At 42.4% G+C, this 22519-nt stretch overlaps 2 protein-coding genes across 5 annotated transcripts in view; one reads left to right on the plus strand and one right to left on the minus strand.

Annotated features, from left to right (window-relative positions):
• The window catches only part of CTNNA2 (catenin alpha 2), a 1129701-nt gene that overhangs the window by 760881 nt on the left and 346301 nt on the right, over positions 1 to 22519 (plus strand). The window lies entirely within an intron of this gene.
• On the minus strand, positions 3435 to 6290 carry LRRTM1 (leucine rich repeat transmembrane neuronal 1). Of its 2 annotated transcripts, none has more exons than XM_029937694.1 (2): positions 5752 to 6290; positions 3435 to 5482 (listed from the first exon to the last, which is right to left on the minus strand). In XM_029937694.1, exon 2 carries the CDS (start codon positions 5421 to 5423, stop codon positions 3855 to 3857), a length of 1569 nt encoding a protein of 522 aa, XP_029793554.1. In that variant the 5' UTR covers positions 5424 to 5482; positions 5752 to 6290; the 3' UTR covers positions 3435 to 3854. The 2 variants fall into 2 exon arrangements, with proteins under 2 accessions (XP_029793554.1, XP_029793555.1); XM_029937695.1 differs by having other exon boundaries at positions 5748 to 6290.

Here is a 22519-nt window from a genome sequence, read left to right on the forward strand (position 1 = left end):
TTCTGGTCTTTTGATAATGTTCTCTGTGAGAGCGATATTGGATGCCTTTTATTTTAGCAGAATCTGTGACCCACCGGTGGCTATACCAGATAGAACAGGCACTAAACTTGATGACAAGTCCATTAATATAACCCAAAAACACAGGCGGCCTCTGAGCCCTCCAGTGATCTGTGTGCAGTGGCTTAAGAAACTTGAGAGGAATAACAAGTGGCATTTGGCCCTCTAATTATCTACACATACTCATAAATGTGTTGTTGATGCTAAGTCATACCAAATGTGCCTTCCTGCAGGCAGAGAGAAAAGGTAAGGCACTCTTATACTTTGAGGAGCGTGGGAGAACATTTTAAAAGATGAATTTTAAAAAAGGTTTCCTTTTAATGGAATCATCTTTTCTTTGTAACGGCAACTTTGCAGTCTTGGGAGCATGAGTTGTGCTTGGGACTAATGTTCTCAACCATTGTGGCTGAAGTCTGAGCAACAGAGGCTGGTTTTTTTTTTTTTTTTTTTTTTCTGTAAATGAAGGCCAAAGGATGGGTATTATTTAACCTATTCCCTCTGGCACAACCGAAAAAACTTCCTGGGGTAAGACTGATGTGAGAGTGTAATTTGTCATCAGAAAAGACTTTTTTTTTTCAGTATAAATATTAGAAAAACCTCTATACCAGGGCTGAACTTTAATCATCTGGGAAGGTACTACAAAGAGGGGGTTAATCCATCACAATGCCCAGGAAGAGACATGTGTGGCCTTAAAGTCTTTTCAGATAGCACAGGATAATAATATTAGCACCCTCTGTGGGAAGAACACATAAAAAAGATGTTACACCTTTAGAAATTAGGTTCTCTTTTAAATGCTCAGTAGTTTGCTTAGAGGGGTCAGAGCAAGTTTCTTGAAGCTTAAAGATTAATTAATTTGTGGAAGAAAAGATTTCAAGTGTCACAAAATCTTAGTTAAAACTACTGATTTCCCTTAAGCTTGCCTTTCCCTTCCCAGGCCCTTCTCCAAAGCAAGGAGGTGCTTGAGCTTAAAATAGTTTGAACTAAACTCCTGTTTGTAGAAAACATATTTTTAAGACACACAACACAGAGATATACAGACACACAGAGTAAGAACACGGCCACCCCAGCATTTGCTTTCTGGTTACCAGACTGCAGATTCCTCTTGACAGTGATCTTTCATTAGATTTACATGGACTCAAGATCTACACATGTGATATTTAGTCATATCGGGGGCAGGGATGCCAGCAGCAAAAAACAAAGCACAATTATTCTCTGGCTTTTTCTCATCGCCACATTGAAAAAAGAAGAAAGAAGGAAAAAACAAAAAGTCTTGGGTATAGGAGATAAACTCTACAGTCTCCAATATCTATATTTCCAAGGGTGGGGGGCTGTGGTTCTGATGTTTCCCAGAAAGGATTTGCTTCTGGAAGCTTTCCCTCTAGCTGTAAGCACACCAGCACAGTCTTGAATGCACCAAGCCAGAAGTACCTTTTGGTACTGGATTCCAGTAGCCTTCCTATGAGATTAAACCAATGGAATCCAAGGAACTTTCCTTCAATCGCCACAATTTGGGTATTCCATCCCCGCCCCCAAAAAGGTATTTTGTCTTCTAGAGGTCTTTTTATTGGAGTTTAATTATAGATGGCATATCCCTGAGCAATCCTAGTTCCTGCTCCCCCTGCCCCCTGAGTGATATGCTGCTTAAAAAGACAGCTCCAAATTGTCGTGCTTAGGCTAAATCTAAAAGTTCCTCCTCAAAGTTATCAGATAAAGCACTTCCCTTCTAGCCTAAATAAGTGATATGAGCACAGTGTATGTTATTATGTCATGTTTTAATTAGAAACAAAGACGATGAAGTTTTCTGGTCAGGAAGATTGAGCCAGGAGAGCTAGAGGGGGGTTAAGAAGGAGGAGGGAGAGGGAGAGGGAAAGAGATGTTAAATTCTCAAGGTTTAACACGTTAGAGACATTTGCAAAGTATTTCTCTCCAAAGGGCCTCTTACATGCAGTATTGTTAGGAAAATGGATTTCACCGTAGGTAGAAGAGAAACCTATCACTAATCCTCAGCTTAAGTAAACCTCCTGGTGATGACATTCTGCATTTCTAACAGCAGATTTTGCCTTTTTAGGTAGGTGGCTAGAGGCATTTGCATTTGGAAGGTGGTGGTGTGTCGTGTTTTCCCCTTCCCTTTCCCTACTATTTGGATGTCTCTCCTAAAAAAAAGAAAGATGCTGGGCTATAGGATAATTCAGATAATGCGAGCACCTGAGTTTGAAAAGGACTTCTGGGCATAGGTGTTGGTTCAGTATTCACCATCTGCTCTCCATGACAATGTATTTCCATCATACATTTGCTTAAAGTGTTAGCGAGTGAAAGACCCCCCCCATCCAACAAGCCATACTGCTCCCTCCTTCCCTTCCCTGCACCCACCAACTGCTACCACTCTTGAATTTAGTTCAGTAAACAACCTGCATCTCAATGATGGACCTGGAAACCTGTGAAGGGTGGGGAGAGGCAATCATTGATCCCAACACACAAAAAAGTAAAACAACACAGGGAAAGCAGGCATTATACAAAAGGGCAATCTGAAAAGAGGCAGCTTTTCTGTTCTGAACTAAGAAATTATTCCCATCTCAGTAATATTGGAACACAGGGTCAAATGGTGATCTTATCCTGTCCCACCCCACCCCCATTGCTTCTACATCAAGTCTGCCCGTATAGTCTCCGGCTAGAAGTCCTTACCTAGTAGGCGTTCAACCTGAGGTAGGATTTTTCTCACTGTTCCCCACAGTAACTAGGAGTGTCCTGTCACTGCCGGACCCTAAGCTCCCTGCAGTCTTAGCAATGTGCTCCAGAAAGCACAGCTTCCATCCACCAACATTTGGATTCCGCCTTATTTCCCTTATTCCCCTCAGTCACATCGGAGTGAACAGGAGCTGAGGGGCTGGCTCTTTCACTTGGGAGAGTACAGAAAAGGGCACAAATGCTACCAACTCTGGTGAATCAAAGGCACAGGAGAATGATGAGCCACTGGCATGGGGGGTGGGGGCTGAGATTTTGAACTGATTTGAAAAATGGTTGTATTAAGTGCAAAAACGTTTCTTGCTCATAGGACAAACTGTCTGGCACTGCCTTTTAAAAGCCATTTGTAATGATCTCTGCCTTAAAGGCTAGGCAGTAATGTTCAGTCCTCGGCTCCCCTTCCACTCCCGTTACAGTGATTGCATTGCTCTCCTAAAGATAATGTGAAAGGTCTTGCTTTTTCCCCCTCAGTCTTTAGTCATGTGGGGATACATCAACCTGATGAACTTTATTTGTTCCTCTTAATATTTCAAATTTAGTCTGACCACTATACTCCTCAATTTCTGGATTTTCCCTCTGGCCACTGCCCCCCCCCCCCCGGCCCCCACCACACACATAGGGAAGGACATGTTAACTGTTGCTTCTTTTAACACAGGTAACAATTCATTTAGGTTACACCAGTCTGTAAAAACTGTAAATGCTATTTTATTTTAAACATTTTAGTTTACAAAAAAAAAATCAATGATTGGTACCTTTTTACACTCTCAGATTCCTGAATATGGACAGATCTTCAAAGGAAGGAAGGAGTTCTCATATGAAATTTAAGATAGACTGTCCTGAAGGTTGTGGGGCGGGGTTTTTGTTGTGTTTTATTTCATTTTTGTTTTTAAGACACAATAAAGCTAAAATGTCAAGTCTCTGGGAGATATCCCCTTACAGTTTCAGTCAAGGAGCATACCAGAGCACAGACAAGGAGACCCCAGCCTGGCGCTGGCCGGCCGCCCCGGCAGCCCAGGCGTATTTGGTAGCGCACGGGTTGAGAGCCACTGGGACAATCACACCTCGCATTCCCTTGCGGGCTGCTGGTGGCAGGTACAGGATCCGTACTCGTTGATGATCACCAGGGCTCCCTCAATGTGGTTCGGTTTGTAATCAACGTAGTATTCCTGGGCAGACATGGCAGCCATCTGATGCATGGTCTGTTTCTGCTTTTGCTTCCTGCGCTGCGTGACAAAGCACTGTCTGAGCTGCCTGAGGCTAGCTGGGAAACACTTCCAGGAGACATAGAGCACCAGGACCACGATGAGGAAGGAGAAGATGAGTGCCATGGTGCCTGTGACCACCTTGTGGATCTGCACGGCGTTCTCGGCATGCTCGCCGCCTGGGAGAGCCACAGTAGCCGGCTCGTCCGTGCCGTCGAGCTGCCCCTCCCTGCCGTCCGCGAGCGTGGTGGCCGGGCTGCCAGGGAGCCCCAGGTCACTGTGGTTGGTGACGGCCGAGAGCAGGTGGCCGCTCGTGGGGTCGGTCCCATCCTCGCACAGGTGGAAGGCGTAGACGGCGTCTAGGACGTCCTCGCCCTGCGCGTACTCCGGGCTGGCGCACTGCAAGTTGCCATCGTAGCGCCCCTGGAAGCTGCTGAGCCACGAGGCCAGGGCGCACACGTTGCGCCCACAGTCCCACAGGTTCCCGGCCAGGGTGATGCTCGTCAGCGATTTCCAGGAGTTGAGGATCCGGGGCTCGATGTAGGTGAGGCGGTTGGAGTCCAGCTGCAGAGACTGCAGGTGCGGCACGGTCTCGAACACATGGGGCTCCATGTACTCGATCTCGTTGCCCGACAGGTCCATTTTCTCCAGGTTCCAAACCCAGTCCAGCGAGCTAACCACAATGGCCACCTTGTTCCTCTTCAGGCAGAGGGAGTGTAAGGAGATGAGGCGCGGGAAGTGGGCGAAGTTCACCTTGACCAAGTCGTTGTGCTCCAGGTGCAGCTCGGTGAGCTTGAACAAGCCGGCGAAAGAGTTGCGCGCCAGACTCTTGAGCTGATTGTATCCGATGTCGAGAAACTTGAGGCTGCGGCAGTCCTGGAAGATGCGCACCGGCACGAACTGGATGGCGTTGGACCGCATGTGCAGTGTGGTGAGCTTCCGCAGCCCATGGAAGAGGTCGGGCGCCAGAGCCTGCAGCTTGTTATACGAGAGGTCCACGCTGCGCAGGTTGGGCATGGGCCGGAAGGTGGTGTTGGCCAGTTGGGTGATCTGGTTGGAACTCAGCGTGAGTTCCTTAACTCGGCGCAGTTTCTGAAAGGCGTCCCCCTGCACCGAGCAGATGTGATTGTGATCCAGATAGAGCCACGTGAGCTGCATTAACCCCGTGAACTGGCCGGCGCGCAGCTCCGAGAGGCTGTTGTAGCGCAGGGACAAGCCCAGCAGGCCGGACAGGTTGTGGGGCGCCTCGGTGAGGTTGAGCGCCTCGCAGTACAGCAGCCGCCCCTCGCACCGGCACAGCTGCGGGCACCCGCTGGGGGCGGCGGGCAGCATCTGAAAGCAGGCCCCCAGCAGACACAAGACCACCCCCGAGGGCCTCCTCAGCAGCCAGTATAGACAGAGACCGAGCAGCAGGAAATCCATTAGCGAGAATCTTTCCAGAGAGGCTGGAGAATGTCCATTGGAAGCGCTCGGTCAGAAATCTACATCATATTTTATTCCAAGGGAGGGGGAGCGGGGGAGGGGGAGAAAAGGGCAAAATCAAATAAATATATCGAAATAAAGAAGGACCCCCCTCCCCAAAGCCACACGATCACCTCTAAGCATGCAGAAAGCTGGGCAGCATAGAAAGTTCACAGCCACGGAAAGATCAAAGAGATGGTGATTTGGTCCATGTTAGATGCTGCAGCAAAGAAAAGGGAGGAAAAAAAAATCTTCGGGAAAGAATTTAATTAAAAAGTGTCTTACCCACCCTTTTCCAGAGAGTGACAACCTCCATTCAGCTGCTCCCTTTGTGTGCAGGCTAATTATATGCAGGGCGAGAGAAGACCCCTCTGTGTTTCCGAGGCAGCCCCTGTCCGCGGCCGGCGGATCTGGCAGGCGCACAATGTCTCACTTTGCTGCTCGGCTCTGGGCTGCAAGGGCGGCTGGCGAGGCAGGGAGGCGACTTCTAGGACCCGCAAGTTTCCCAACTACGTGCCGGCGCCGGGCTTCGCCTTCCTGCCGCTGTCCTTTCCCTCTGCAGTTCGGACTGTGACGTTGTGGGGAAGGAAAAAAAAAAAAAACACACAACTCCAAACTCGGGGCTCACGACTCCCCTGGATTTGACAGTCTGGTTAATGTCCGTCATTGGAAAGGACCACTGACCAGCGCCACCTTTTACTCCGTGGAGACCGCCTGCCATTCGCGCCCGGGGCGGCTGCGGAGAGCGGGCTCGCTCCTGCTTTGCGGGCGGGGAGCGGGAGCGGCGCCCGGGCTCCTTCCCTCCGCCAGGCAGTGTGCGGCGCGAGCTTGCACAGGCACCTACTGCTCACTGAGTGTCGTAAGCTGCTCACGATTGTGCGTCTTCCCGGAGCACCTCAGACATGGGTAGATTGAAAAGGGGTGGGCACAAAACCAAACATTTTACCGAGCCACTAAAGTAATATATGCCCTTTGATGAAACGGAAAACACTTTCAGCTTTTAGGGGGGTCTATATTGCAAAAAAGGTGGAGAGGGGATGGAGGTATGGGGTAGCATCATCAACGACAAGATATTTCCAGGCAGGAAACTGAAATATTCTGTTTTCTCCCCTTTCCCATTTAGGGATGTCCCCCCCTCCTCCTTTAAAGCTGTCTACGTGTAAGAGACACGTAGGAATCTGTAGAGAAATCAACATTTGGTCCTTTGCTTTAGAAAAGCAACTTGAGAGAAGATAGAGTAAAGCAATGATTGTGGGAGCTTAGCTAAGATTTTTTTTTTTTTCCTCCTTTCTTTACAGGCACTGGAGTTCTGCAGTCAGCCAGCCCTTTTTAGTGCTGGATGGGGAAAAGCTTTCCAAGCCCACTGGTTTTGGGAAGCCATCCCGTTTTGGTGGTATGAGACCCAGTGTGCTAGAAACATATGTCTGTGTGCAGGAAGTCTTGCGTGAGATCCTACTGGGACTTCACCATTCTCCATAGATGTCTCTGAGGTCCCAGGTGGATTAAAGAAAGATTCTGCTGTATGACCCTCAGGAGGGCTGACCCTAACATGCTGCACACGGGTGATTACAGCACCCTGTAGCACACTCCGGGAGAATATACTAAAGAATAAGCAGAGAAGAGGTAGTTTAAACCATAATAAAGCCTACCCCGCTCCATCACACACCCCTAATTAAACTTTGAGACTGAGACTGTTGCTAAATTGTCTCTTCTAAGTAGGAAGAGAAGTCTTTGCCTGGTTATTTCCATTCACAGTCATCTGTAGATGGGCGCTTGTACTCGCTCTCTCTCTCTCTCTCTCTCTCTCTCTCTCTCTTGTTCCAACTGGTTTGGGCTTAGAGAGGGTCTATATGGCTATTTTCAGGAACCTGTTGGTCATTTGTTAAAAAAAAAATAAAAGTACTCAGAGATGGCAGAGGGAAGGGAAACCCTTTGAGAACTGAGTGTGGGCAAGCCTACCTTCTTGGCAGAGATACCCAAGGACAGGGGAGATCAAATGTAAATCTCCATCTCTTCTCTTTGAAATTCTATCATTTCCGCCTCTCAGGGATTGAAAATAAGTGGACATTATCTGTAGTGGTACTCGCTTTTATAAGATGAAGTGGATTACCAAAGCTTCCAAGTTGAATTGACTTTGGACATGAAACTGAGTTGCTCTTTATCACTCAAGCTGAAGGCACTTGCTATTGGAATCAAAGACACCAAAGACTGGTGTACTCTTCAGGAAAAGTCATATGCACAGGGGCATGAATCATTACATGTTGTGTTTATCTGAGCTCTGCCCTGGGTATTCATCTCTAAGATGTATTATCTTATTGGAAGGAAAACAAATCTGAGATGTTCTAAACATCACATGTTGTCTTAGGAGTTAGAAGAGACATTAGAAAATCAAGCCCGTGAATTTTGTACAAGGTGAAACTAAGGCACAGAGACATCAGGCAATTACCCAAGGTCTCATTGCCTGTAACCCACACAGATGGGTTTTTTTGCTCTCCCACACCAAAGTAGTGTTCTGCCTTTGCCATCCTTGATGGTTGCCTGTTCATCCCTCTTGTCTCGTACCTGACTGTGGACTGGGTACCTGCAGTTTTCACCCTGGTATGTGCAAGGTGCTGCAGAACACTTGAACAGACAAACAATTTCACCATCAAGTGTTTTCATTTCTTGCCAACACAATTATTCCTGACAGCAGGCTGGCTGATTGAGCCATAAACTCTAAAGGGTGTTGCGGGAGGCGGGGGCAGGCAGGAGTAAACCCTGGCCAACCATTCAGCAAGCACTGTGAGTGTCAGCCACCCAATCCCCATGGCTGCTAGGAAGAAGATCCTCCTAATGCAGGCGGCTTGGCAAAGTGGTGATGGAGCCTGCCAAATGGGCAAGAAGAGGTCCCACTTTGGATGTCACTTGATTTGTAGAGCTGGTACAGAGAGGCAGAAAAGAGTTTAATGTTGCCAAGGAGGAAAGAGAATAAAATTAAATTCACTGCATTTATATGTGAGTTTTCTTCTAAGTATGCTACTCAAAGCGTAGAAGAAATGCCTAGGTTGTAATTAAGATATATATGCATGCATGTGTGTGGAGATATATAGATATATACATATATATATATATATATTGCTTTTCATATTATTATCCTGCAAATCATTTCATCTGGATGGTATCTTTAAACCTTTCCCCCCTCTAATGTGGCAAGTTTGCATCTTTTCTATGCTTTTAAACCCCTTGGCAGAACTGTATACATTAACAGATTGAAATGAGCTTTATTGAAATTTAGCTATTCTAAGTCATCTAAGTTGCAGAATCCCAATTTATTATGTATTTAAAGCATACCAGCACTGATTAAATCAATGCAAATTAGGTTAAATAAGAACAACATGAATCAAGTGTTTCAGCAAAGTTGAGTTGAGAAACGACAACTTTTGAGTCACCACAGCAAGTTGATATAGGCTGTTTTTCACGAATTTTAATTTCATGCTTTTTAGGGTCCAACACACTAAAAAGTAAAAAAAGAAAAGACTTCACCTAAAGTTCTCTCTTTTCTCATGTTTGATCTTTTATATCTCTTTACCTGTCTCATGAGAATATCTCACTCAGGTTATTATGTGACTGCTGTGTATACTTGATCAATCTCTTCTTCTGGGCTAACCACAGGTTTCTGTTGGCAAATGTCTTCTTCTTTAGTGTTGGATGCTGATGAGAGATACTTTACATACTTTGAAAACACCTTTAATGTTTTCCATGTCTGTATGGGGAACGAGCTTATGCCTGTTTTGACGAACCACCATAGTACAGTAGTCAGGCATCGAGAAAACTGCCCCAGGCCATCATGCCAGCATATGATTGGGAAGTGAAGTAAGAAAGGATAAGAATTTTGAAAATGTAGATTCGGAAAGTGGAAAGAACTCTGGGGTATGATCTGAATGCCAAAACACAATCTGGAATTAAGAGAAGGTAGCAGAGCAAGCTTGATACAGCTGGAGGGGCCAGAGTGTAGCTTGGAGGAGGAAGAGGTGATGAATTTCTCCTCTTCTAAACCTTACACATGAAGCTTTGCATCCTAAGCCCTCCTGCTTTCTCCTGGTGTTTGTGTTGTGATGGGGGGCTGGCGAATGGGGGTGGGTAATAATTCGGTTTTGAAGGGATATATCTTTTCCATTTCATCTCAACTGAAGCTCACCTCCAGTTTGTTCATTGTAGTCGAAATAGTTTGTGAACCCAGAGGTACAAGGGAGGAGAAGGCGAACATCTGAGGTGAGCAGGCATCCTGGGGGTTGGCTTTCCATTAGTAGTCTTTGGCAGTGTGCAAGGAAAGAAAAATTTGAGTGATGATTTTAATGTTCTGTCATCATCTGCACAAGCGTGGACCTTGATCTTTATGCTGTTGTCTTTAATTTTCAGTAGCAGTGGACCATGGCTTTTCTTTAAAAGGAAACATTTAGAGGAAGGGGAGGAGGGTGGGAGTCCTAATTTCAAAAGGAGAGAATTAACTCTATTGTTTCTCTAGGTGCACAGTGTGCAGCTGGCATTTTACAGAATGCCTCTGAAGATGGTTGTGGGTCCAAAGGGTGAGGGCCCTAAGGCTTCTCTCAGGAGATCTACTTAGGAGAAACAAATTAAAGAGGGAGGTAATTTTTTCTCATCCAACTTTGTTCTCCTCTTAAAAACAGGGAGTAGTGTAGACAGCGCTAAGGAAATAACTACCATGTTCAGTGCATGATGTGAGCTATGGGGGTAAACCCAATAAATGTGTGGACTCAGTACTTTCCTCCAGGAGGTTTAGGTGAGAAGGAGAAGCAGACACTGAGGGACTTTGCCAATGTTTATATATTGTCCAGTGCTTGAGAGTAAAGATCTCTAGAAGATACAAACAACAAGAACCGAGAGGTCAAAATGGGACCAGTGCTTAAAGTCTTCATTGGATGGAAGTAAAGCTTTATGGACTTAAGACATAGGTGCACTGACAGGAGGGGTGGGCATCGTAACGGTGTAAGCATAAAAATGGGAACTGGAATGCTTAAATCTTTTTTTTAAATATTTATTTATTTTTTTTTTTTTGAGAGACAGCGTGAGCAGGGGAGGGTCAGAGAGAGAGGGAGATACAGAATCTACAACGGGCTCCAGGCTTTGAGCTAGCTGTCAGCACAGAGCCCGACGCAGGGCTCGAACCCACGAACCGTGAGATCGTGACCTGAGCCAAAGTCGGCCACTCAACTGACTGAGCCACCCAGGCGCCCCTAAAACATTTTTTAAAGTATTATTTTTATAAAACAAAATTTGCTCCTCTCAGGTGCACAAAATGATGAGTTTTGATAAGTGGATACACACCTGCATAGCTACCATCAAAATCAAGGTATAGAACATGTCTATCACTCCCTAAAGTTCCTTCTTTCCCATTTGTAGTCCATCCCTTTCCCTCACCTCCTGGCCCTTGACCGCCACTGTCACCAGCGTTCTGCCTGTTAAAAAGAACCCCATATAAAAAAGGTGCAGTTTGCGGCCTTTTGAGACTGGCTTCTCTCATCTGGCATAATGCAGTTGAGATTCATTCATGTTGCAGTGCATATCAGTAGCTCATTCCTTTCCATTGCTGAGTAGTACAGAGCTGGTGAGTCTGTTTCTATTAGCATGTAGCACTTAGTAGGGTTCTTAATAGGGCTTGGTTTTATCATTGGTACAGTAACAAGTATAGAGACTTTGTATGTGTAGCTTCAGGCATCTTCCAGCTTCCTCTACTCCTCCATTTTCCTGTCACTGCTAAGCTGCATGTATTTCTTATGGACATTTTAGTTTTATAAAATATATTTTATATTTTTGTTTTCATTATAAAACGGCCCTAATGAACATTCTCATATATATAGTGCCATAAATTGAATATTGTGTCACCCTAAAATTCATATATTGAAACTCCATCCCGGACGTAATGGTATTTGGACGTAGATGTGCGAGGAGATTACGTCATGAGGGTAGAGCTCTCAGGAATAGAATTAGTGCCCTGGTAAAAGACACCCCTGAGAGCCCTCTGGCCCTTTCTGCCATGTGAGGACAGTGAGGAGGTTATCTGTGAACTAGGAAACAGGCTCTCACCAGACCCCAAATCTGTACACGCCTTGATTTTAGACTTCTGAACCTCCAAACCGCGAGAAATGAATGTTCATTGTTAAAGCTACTCAGTTTATGGAAGTTTGTTATATAGCAGCCTGAATGGACTAGGACATATTCCTTTGCTTGCTTGGACAACTGCGTCCTTAAATTTTAATTTTAAAATTGCTGATCAAAGAGTGGGGACCTTTAAAAGACTTTCCGTACATAATGCCAGATTGTCTCCTGACAAGGTGGCACACATTTCATCCTCAATAGCTCTTTTGCTGCCTTCTCTTCTTTTTGAGAGACTTCACCACACCACAAACAGAAACATCTTTTAGTTCCCTCTCCTTCATCTGGGTCAGAGATCCCTATCTGAATCTCTTCTTTATGGCTTGGAACCATCCCTCCTTCCCATTCTCATTTCTTTACTCCTTCCTGCAGAGTCCATTCCCACTTCAGAGGGAAAGTTGGGCTTTGGGGTCTTCAGTGTTCCTTCTGGGAGTTCATGAGTTCAGTGTTCCTTCTGGGAGTGCATGGGGTCTTCGGTGTTCCTTCTGGGACTTCATTTTCATATCTTATTAGTAGCTGGCCAGCCAAATCATTTTCACAAAAGTGTTAATGTCTGAAAATAGTTTAATGCAGTGTTACTTAACATGCTCTGTTGAGATAAGAATATTTAAATATATTTTTGAAGTGCACCAAACTGTGCTCTGTTTTTTTGAGATTCAAAATACACTACTTCAATCACAAGAAATCTTGTGTTTCTTGGTTTCACCCAATTATTTAGGACATCTATTAACACTAGACCGATGTGCCAAGACAGCTTTGGAAACATCTATTTAATTGCAGTCCACAGGAACATCTGACTTTAACTTGGCTCTCACCATACCAAGGAATGATTCTGAGGTTTGTATTTCAAGCCCTACAGTAGAACACAGGTGCAAGAACTTTTTTTTTCTCCAAGTCCCAAGAATTTATTAAGATTGCTGAGCAACGTACTTCTTCTGCTCAGTATTAGCAAGTCTTACCTCCTCATCCTAGCCACAAATAATGAAACCAATTTAATTCTATTGTAAGTTCTATTTCTGATACATCTTGACATTTAATTATTTTGTTTTATAGAATTTTCCAGATGTTGCTAATTTTGTTTTTGAAGATAAAATAAAACTCTGTAAGAACAGACTTACTATGTTCCTGCTTTTAGGACACTCTAATATCTACCTCTAATGGTGTGGAAGAAGATCAGATATGGGAGGCCATGGATAAGGAGCATAGAAATGACCCCATAGCACTGGTACATATGCACACTCTCTTAATGTGGTCTGGCACAGTTCTGGATTCGTAGAAATTCTTAGTAAATAGAGTTTATGGACTGGTTCAAATTCTTGACTAATCAGTAGCCAATGGAATCTGAGCCAAATATAAACAGTCTCTGTATTACATTCACATCTAGGCCCAATATAACAACCCAACTTTTGGAGTTGAATGTACACAGATTAATGCTGTTTATATATGGCAGTCTTACAAAGATCTATTATGTGTAGAAAATCCCCCCACCATCCATAAGCAATGTGCCTTCTGTGGTAAATTTACCTGCTCAGTTAGATGTATTTATGTCTTTATTCAAGTCATCCCATTCTCTGGAGCCACTTCTTAATCTCCCATAGACATCTTAGGAATGCCTTTTTTTTTTTAACTTAATTTATTTTGAGAGAGAGAGAAAGAAGAGTGAGAGAGAGGGAGAGAGAGAGAGGGTGGGGGCAGCGAGACAGGGAGAATGAGAATCCCAAGCAGATTTGATGCTGTCAGAGTAGTGCCTGTTGCAGGGCTCAGTATCACCAACTATGAGATCATGACCTGAGCTGAAATCAAAAGTTGGACACTTAACCCACAGAGCCACCCAAGCGCCCTTTTAATTCTTAACAGAAATGTCTATTGCTGTTTGTATTTGTTTTTCTTAGTTTAAGTCAAATGGAGGTTTAGCTGATGAGATCCAGAACTCGATAAAATATAGTCCCTGCTTCCAGTGTTCTCAGAGCTGGAGTGCAGGTGATGGGTAATGAAGCAGTATGATTCATGCTGTGGCAGAGATGTAAACAAGAGCTGTGATTGGAGAGATTTGTCTACCTAGTGGAACGAGGCCAGCCGGAAGAGCCGGGAGAAAAAGGAGGAAGCGTTGACTGGATGGAAGGATGAGGCCACTCTAATAGGCAAAATCTGTAAACAAAAACAAAAACAAAAACAAAAAACATAAGGGCTTCTGTAGGATATGCGGGGCATAGGTGGTACTGTCAGCACAGAGCCCATCATGGGGCTTGATCTCAGGAACTTTGAGATCATGGCCAGAGCCAAAATCAGGAGTTGGCTGCTGAACCAACAGCCATCCAGGTGCCCCGAGATAAGGAAGACTTTTAACCTGGATTATGATTCCCAGAATGCGGGAACAAGGAAGTGATGTCCTTGAACGTGAAGGGCAGGGAAATGGATACTGGAAAGGAGGACAGTTGGGAAGCTACCACATCTGCCCATGTGAGATATTTTCAGACCAACGGGAACTCACTCTATTAACCTTAGAGGTGTATAGGGCATGCCAGGTACAATGAAGGTTTTGTAGAGGGACTAACAAAAGAGAAATTTTAAGTTTTTATTTTTAAGTAATCTCTACACCCAATATGGGCATTGAGCTCATGATCCCAAGATCACATATTCTTCAACTGAGCCAACCAGGTGCCCTGGATTGAAATCTTTTAAATGGTACCTTTTCAGAGAATTAATTTAAAAGGATTTCAGTAGAATGGGTTGATCTAGAGTAAATGGAATGCAAGGAAGAGTAAGATGTGGAAGCAAACTCTAACATTTGGAGCTAAGAGTAAGCAGTTGAAAATAGAAACAGAGGTTATAGCTGGACACAGAGATCACAGAATCTCTGGAAGGTGCATGGTTATAATAGTGGTAGTAGGTGCAAATCCCCAATGAGACAGATTAGAATACAGCTGATGTGCCATCAAAATTCTGCATCATCCAATCCAGTGTGGACGTGGGAAGCATCTGGATGACAGGGAATGGCAGTGCCTATGCTACCTGCAAAGTGCATGTTTTGCTTGAAGGCTTCCAAATGCTAAGTTTTAAAAATCAGATTATATTAGTAAGCAAGTGATATATCAGACAGTATTGAGCTCGTGGAATACCAGTTTGCAAAGCTTCTTTTAAAATAGTGTGCTCAACATAGAAGAATAAGAGGGAGCAGAAGTAGATTTCCTTAATAGGAGGGATAGTTTAAAAAATTGAGAAACACTGCATAGTCCATAGTGAGTAGCCTTTAATATATAGGCATGGCCATGACAGTGGCATTAATATGTATTCCACGTGGCTGCAAAAAAGAAAAAATATGGCTGACATTGACAGGTTTTGAGAGGAGCCCAGATGTTCAAGGATTACCGATGCTAGGGGAGAGTGCCCAACAATGAGTAAACCTGCCAGGGAAAAGTGCAGCAGTGGCGCCGTCTGTCTAGGGAATGTGTCAGTGACTGGCTGATGCTGAGTGCATCCTTCTCCCACAAGAGTTGGTCATTGGCATCTCACATCAGTGTACCCTCATTCTTTTGCGGATGGACCTTACCTTACCTTCTCAAACATGAAACAAGGTGATGACTGGAGATCGTGTTCTTCAGAATACAGTCCTACATTTGCATTTTAGCAGAGAAATCTGAGACATTGAACAACTTGCTGAAAAACTTTTGAAATATCTGATGCTATATGAGGCTGAAAAGTGTTCTGCCATTTACAAGTGATACAACCTGATCAAAGTGACTTAACTTTGAAGCAGGAGTATTTAGCACAGTAAAATAAAAAATAATAAATTGAATTATAAAGTAGAGAAGTAGTACAAATTCTATTGCGATAACTACTTATATCAATTTATATTATATAATGCCAAAATTATACCACATAGATTGAAGATAAGGAGGGGAAAGAATCTTAAGCACAATGGTGTCATGCATCTCTAACTTAAACTCTTACTGCCTCTTCTTTAAGTATCGGTTTCTACATTAGAGGCTGAATAAAAACAGAAAAACCAAACAAAAAGCTTGGCTCTTGAACCAACAATTATTTTATATAGTGCATGGTTCTTTGTTTTAGCTTCGGAAATCTTCTGTATGGGACAGCTTGACTGTGCTCCTTCAAATGTCTGTATCAAATGGTAAATTAGCTGGAGACTAGGTAATGTAGGATGGCTTCACTCACAGGGATGGAGATTGGCAGCCTGTTGGCTGAGGCCTGACTCACTCACTCATTCACTATAGCCTGGGACCCCTCATTTCTCTTGCATGTGACCTTTCATCCTCCAACAGGCTAGCTTAGCTGCAATTATAAGGTGATTACAGGATTCCAAGAGGGGCAGAAAAGAGCAAGTCACAGTATGCAGGTACTTTTCAAGTCTTACCTTCTGGCAAATTGCTGTTGTCTGTTCGCTAAAGCTAGTTACATAGTCAACCTGACTCAAGACGTGGAGGAATAGCTCCATTTCTAGATGGGAGGGGAAGAACTTATGGTTGTTTTCACAGGTTAAATAAAATATCAGTGGATTAATGTTACTATATCTGTAAGTACTAAATGGTGTAAAGTGATTTTTATTTCTCAAGCCATGTGCCCCAGACACTATGGTCCATAAACACCAAGGCCCTAAAACAAGGCATCACTTAGAGCTTGTCAGAAATGCAGAATCGTAGGTTCCACCTTAGATATCATGAATCAGAATCTACATTTTTGCAATATCCCCAGGTGAATCATAAGTCTGATAGGGTTTTAGAAGTGCGGTATCTTTTCACTATTCCTCATAATTCCCTTTGCTAGTTGCTGTGTTCTCCTGTTGAGTGATAGATCTTTGATTTTTAAAGGTGTCAGAACTGTTTCCTTCTGCACAATTGAAACAGAACAAACACAGGTTTAAACAGTAAAACAGGTTGCTTCTCAGCATGAATAGCTAGAGAGAGAAGAGGGTATAATATTTCTCTGCTCAATTGTCCTGTGCCTATAAAAATAGAAATTTAAAATTAAAATAACAGTACATAAATATTAAAGAATATTGTATTTAACTAGGAAGCACCATTTAGAGGTTAGAGCAATTTTTAAATTAGAAACTGCTAGGCACATACTTACTGAAACCAACCTTTTATGTTCCTGAGTAGTTGCTAACTGGACCTTGTTTTCCTAAAGGTTGAAAGATTAACTTTCCAACCATTGCCACAAGTTAAATATCTCTAGAATGTGTGCAAGTCCATAGATACTCTCTAGGACTTTATACAAGTACAGAGACCCTCAGAGCTTATTAACCATCCAGCATGGGCAGACCACTGACCTAAACATACAAGAAATATAAGTATGCCATAGCTTGTTGGATTTTATTCACTTCAGCCCCAGAAGTAAGGGGGAGCTCTAGGGAGGAAAGCCTAAGCTTTCAACAGTAAAGGTTTATTTCACTGGGCTGGGGACAAACAAGTGACAGCTAAGAGAATTCTAGCTTTTCTCAACTCTTGACTTTCATTTAAGAGAAAGAACCTGGTTGCAACTTCCAGTGGCCTCCTCTGGTTTGCTTTCACCTGAAGACTGCAGGGAAAAATAAAAGAGAGAGAGTTGGAGAGCAACAACAAAAAGAAATTTTGCATTAAAGCTTAATGCTGGGGTGCTTTGGTGGCTCCATCCTTTAAGAGGCAGACTCTTGATTTCAGCTCAGGTCATGATCTCATGGTCATGAGTTCAAGCTCCACATGGGGCTCTGTGTTCACAGTGAGGAAGCTGCTTTGAATCCTCTGTCTCTCTGTCTCTCTCTCTCTCTCTCTCTCTCTCTCTCTCTCTCTCTCCCCCTCCCCTGCTCACAGTCACTTGCTCGCTCTCTCTCTTTCTCTCTCTCAAAAAAATAGATGTTTAAAAAAGGCAATGCTATCATTCTGTGTGAAGTTGGCCTTGAATATTTAGAAATGAGACAACTTTTTCTTTGAAGCTATAATTAATGCTGTCTTAAATAGATATGCTTTGGGTGGGGGGTTCTTGTCATTCAGTCCACCAATCAGTAGGTAGCAAATATCTGTTGAACAGTTAACCTATATGCATATTCTAGGTGTAGGGATACCATGGTGAAGAAGACTGAGCAACTTTGTAAGCAAACCGATACCATTTTAGGTACTAATACCCTAGGGAAAGTTAAAATAGAAAGTGGAGGAGAGAAATTGAGAGAAGGAGCCTCCTTTAAGCTAAGGTTAGGCAAGGCTTCCTTGAGGAGAAGACATTTGAACTGAAATCTGGATAATAAGAGTCTGCCATTTAAAATTACATGAGATACGCATTCCAGGCAGAGGAATAGCAAGTGCCAAGGTCCTAACACGAAAGCAAGCCTATTTTCAATGGATAGTAAATGGCTAGTGTGCTAGATCGAGTGTGATGGGGTTGAAAATATGAGGAGGCTTTTGAACACAAACTATGCTTTCTTCAAAAGTCATTGCACTTTTTATAAATCTGCACAAATGTTGAACAGCCTTCTCATCAACTCCACCAAACCCTATAGAGTGACAGTTCTATCTCAGGCGCTGCAGTAAAGCTCATTCATATATTAGTTTCATTCATTTGTTAAGGTTCTATGGATTGTACCATTTTCCCAACATACATGAGGAAATCAAAGCACAGAAAACCCAAACCACTACCTGTAACACAGCTGGTATCGGTAACCAGTGATTCTTCTATATTGCCAAGACTCTCTTTTGGGGCAACCAAGAAAGTTTGATGCTATTTGCGTTTTGACTCTGTAAACACCAAATCTGAGTGTTTTCCCCATAATCATCAAGAGTAGTCCTAGGAAGAGAGAAGATGGTTTCCCCACAGTTCATCGAGACTAGTCCTAGGAAGAGAGAAGATGGGGCAACTTAAACTTTCCTCCTGGATTCCCACTCCTCCCGCCCCATTCCTTCCATCTGTTGCTGTTTGCATAGAAAAAGAACAGAAAAGAGTACCCACGACCACACACATTCAGAAATCTCATTTTGTATGTGGGAGTCTGGATTCATTAACAAGTTCCTCAAACTCTCCCTGCATTTACAACACCAATCTAAACATAACCCAGTGAAGTCATGGAAATAGGCAATGATCAGCTGCATTTTGCTGAGGTGTCAATGTTCAAATACATCATCAGCTACTTCCTAGTAAATGGCTTCTGCTTCATGCAGGTTGTGTTTTCAACAGCCTCTAAGTAAATAGTGCTCATTTCAATATTCTCTAGCCTCCACATTGTCCTTCTCTGACCCCTATTAAATCCCACTTTCTTTAAAAGGGCTTTTTTCATTCTTGAGACTATTCACTTACCCATCCATAAATCCATATAATCATCCGTCCATTCAACAATCATATAGTGGTTACCTACTCTGTTTTATTACACATACTACATGCTAGGGCATTTGGGTAGTATTCCATTCTTTGGAGGGTCTATTCACTGGTGGGGAATCACTCTCCCAGAAGTCCATATTAATCTGTCCCTTCTTTGAGCTATTACTCATCTAAAAATCAAGTGTTCTGTGAAGTACTGTCTGAGATTGCTCTCTAGTTGTTTCTGAACCTCCACCCCCCCTATATCTGCTAGGTTGAGATTTCTCAAGAGCAAAATCCAGATCCTATAGTGGAGTGACCTGAAATAGAGTTGGAATATCCATGTTTAGATTCTGGTTTGCCATGTATAGGTTTGTGATTGTTTGGAGTACCTTCCTTCTTTATATAGAGAATGCAAGGTGGATGGGAGGAGGGTCTCCAAGATCCCTTTGAATTTTGACATTCATGAATCTGTCGATTCTGAGGTATCTAACAAGGGCTACAAAGTGAAGGGGACACTCACTATAAAAATGCCAAGAGCTTGGGTGGTTTTCTAGCTGCAGTGTATCTTTGCCACTGGGCTAGAGAATGAGACAGTAAATATAAAAACTGTTTGAAAAATCAGATTGGGCCTCTCTTGTGAAGTTAAGCATTTGGGTAGGCTCTTCAGCCAGGCAGGGATTCTTCCCCAGCCCGTAGAGCAATCAGACAGGAGATATAAACTTGTGCTAAGCCAACTCCCTATTTCTGTCTTTATTGAGTTGCTGCGTTTCACATTAGACATTCAACATTGGAAATATCAGGATGGTCTTAGAAGAGATTTTTGACATCTGTTTGTTGAACAATTCATAACTGATGATTAAGGAAGGCAGGATGTTAGAGCTTCAGCCCTATGCTTTGGGAGCTGCTGTCAAAGGGAGAATTCCTTCCCTTATGAAACTGTATCACAGCTGGAAGCCTTGCCTGGTTGTAGTCCTCTCTACTCAAATGGTCACCTTGACCATATGCATAGGTTAACTCCTTTCAGATAATAATAACCTGTAAGTGCTCATTTAAAAAATAGATAATTCTCTAAAAGAATTTAAATTCATCTATTTGATCTCTACAAATATAGATAAAATCTGTCTACAAATTCAGAACATTGTATAATGGAATTCAACTACTTCCTTTCAATACACTTGCTTAACAAAGGCTGATGGACACCAACCAATATTTTTGTTTTATAAAACTAAGTAGTTGCTTGACAAAATGAAATTGGTGTGTCACCTAACTGGCCACATCTCTTCAAACCCAAACAAAGCTTGTTTCATTACATAATATGGCAAATGGTACATTTCTCCTATAGTGAACATTGCAATAGCTTCATTTTGAGATCCAAGTGTCCCGACCACTTAGGGTATTATTCAACGAATGTGGAAAGGAAAGTCCTGTTTACTTTGATGGTTTTACTCTTTCAGAATCCCTGAGGGCTAAAAAAGAAAAGCAGTACTGTATGACTTTTGTGATGTGGATATAGTAAGACTGTATCTGGGTCTCCAATTCCAGAATTCTCTCTACTCTGATTCCATTGCCACATAGAACACCATTTCAGCTGTCAGAAGAATTCTTGATATATAAAGTAAACTAAATAGCATTTACCACCCATCTAACTGCAGTGGTGTCAGTAGGGTTAAAATGAGACATATTCAAAAGCCCTCCAGAAATATTTGATGTTCTGTATAAAGACAGTAACAACTCATAAACTAGGTCTCGTCTGCAGCAGGGAGAGAGTCTCTTCTTGTAGCCTGCTGGTAGGAAATGAGGCAAGGTTTTCCACCCAACTATTTCAGGAGCAGATAAGGGAGGAATTTCATGTTATAAAGTAATGATCAGGGACTAGTTTTGCTCTGATTCTGGGATTTAGTTATTCCCTTCATTTTGGGAATGATTTTTCATCCATTTAGTCATGTTAAACAACCTAAGGATAAATGTAAAGTTAACTATCAAGACCTAAGTTTTATCATCTATAAAATGAGATCTGTTTCTAAGAAATATTCTTGCTTTATAGAACAACTTAAAAAAATTACACATGAGCTGATAGACATACAGTAGGTTTTAAAGTTGCATTCTACAGCTGTGGGATATTTTCATTATTATTGCCATTCCTGTAGGTCTACGAAAATAGTAGACCTACATTTAGCATTGCCATTTACTGTATCTTTGGCCAAGTAGCTACATTTTTCAGTAAAGTGGGGATCTGTATTTGAAGAAAGCTTTGTTTTCCTAGCTCCTTTGGCTCCAGCAGCTTGTACCTGCTTCTAGGATTGAAATGGGGTCTATCTTCCCTGAATTCTGAAACAGGCAGCCACTTGTCCCTAGAATGGCTAACCCAAGGAATAGATAGGATATTTGAAATCACTCCCAGATGATTGCCACGGGGTGATATAGTTCTTACTTTTATTCTTTATTATTATTTTATTCTTTATCAAGTGTGGTATGAAGAGAGGTGATGAAGAAATTACTTGATGAGACTTAAGTATTAATATTAGACTTAATTATCAATGCACTGGAACTTTTGCATCATTAATTTTGAGACTTTTAAAGCAAATTATAGATCTTGTAATGTTTGACTCCTAAATATTTAGTGTATGTCTCTAAAATTTTTTTTATTGAAGTAGAGTTGACATACAATGTTATTATTAGTTTCAGGTGTACAACACAGTGATTTGACAATTCTATGTATTATGCAGTGTTCACTATGATAAGTGTACCATCTGTCACCATACAGAGTTATTACAGTATTATTGACTCTGCTTTCTATGCTGTACTTTTCATCCCTGTGACTTATTTATTTTATAACTGGAAGTCTGAACTTCTTAATCCCCTTCGCCTATTTTGCCCATCCCCCCCTTACCTTCCTCTCTTCTGGCAACCACCAGTTTGTGTTCTGTAAAAAATACTATTTCATTTACATAACCACAATATCATTATCACACCTTAGCAAATTATTGATAATTCCCTAATATTATCTAGTACAGTCCATATACAGATGCCTCCCATTATCCCTCATTTTTTTCTTTTACTTTTTTAAAATTTTGAAGTAAATTTTCCTGAATCAGGATCCAAACCATGTCTCCACATTTCATTTCAGTAGGGAGGTGATATCTTTAAGGGGACAGAGGGAGAGAGTAATTCTAAGAATTCCTCTAGGCATCTGTGCCCACCAGAGTATGCCAAGATCAGCCATCATTCATTCATTCACTCAAGTATTTATTTGTTTTATATGCTAGATACTGTAGCAGATATAAAGATAGGTTTGACATGCTCACATATAAAAGTGACTAAAAAAGAATATTTAAAAAGTTTCCTATATAAAAAGTAGCTACTTTTTTGCATGGACCTCAAGTATACTGTAGTATAGAGGTGGAATTTAAGGAAAGGTATTAAGCAGGCTGTGTTTTAGCTTATGGGCAAGTAATAAATTATATCATGTATCTTGAATGTATCATAGATAAGCTGCTATATTACAATTGCCACTTCAGATATCTGTGAAATTAGGTGATTAACTAGTTGGTACCTAACCTTCTAATTTCTGTATAAGTCTAATTACATGAAATAGAAGTGGGGGTTTTGATTTTTTA

Source organism: Suricata suricatta, chromosome 4 (assembly GCF_006229205.1).
Source record: "Suricata suricatta isolate VVHF042 chromosome 4, meerkat_22Aug2017_6uvM2_HiC, whole genome shotgun sequence".
NCBI classification, from domain to species: domain Eukaryota; kingdom Metazoa; phylum Chordata; class Mammalia; order Carnivora; family Herpestidae; genus Suricata; species Suricata suricatta.

What these genes read in the sequence shown, in the direction of transcription:
- LRRTM1 (XM_029937694.1), bottom strand. Translation starts at nt 5,423, where the DNA reads ATGGATTTCCTGCTGCTCGGTCTCTGTCTATACTGGCTGCTGAGGAGG.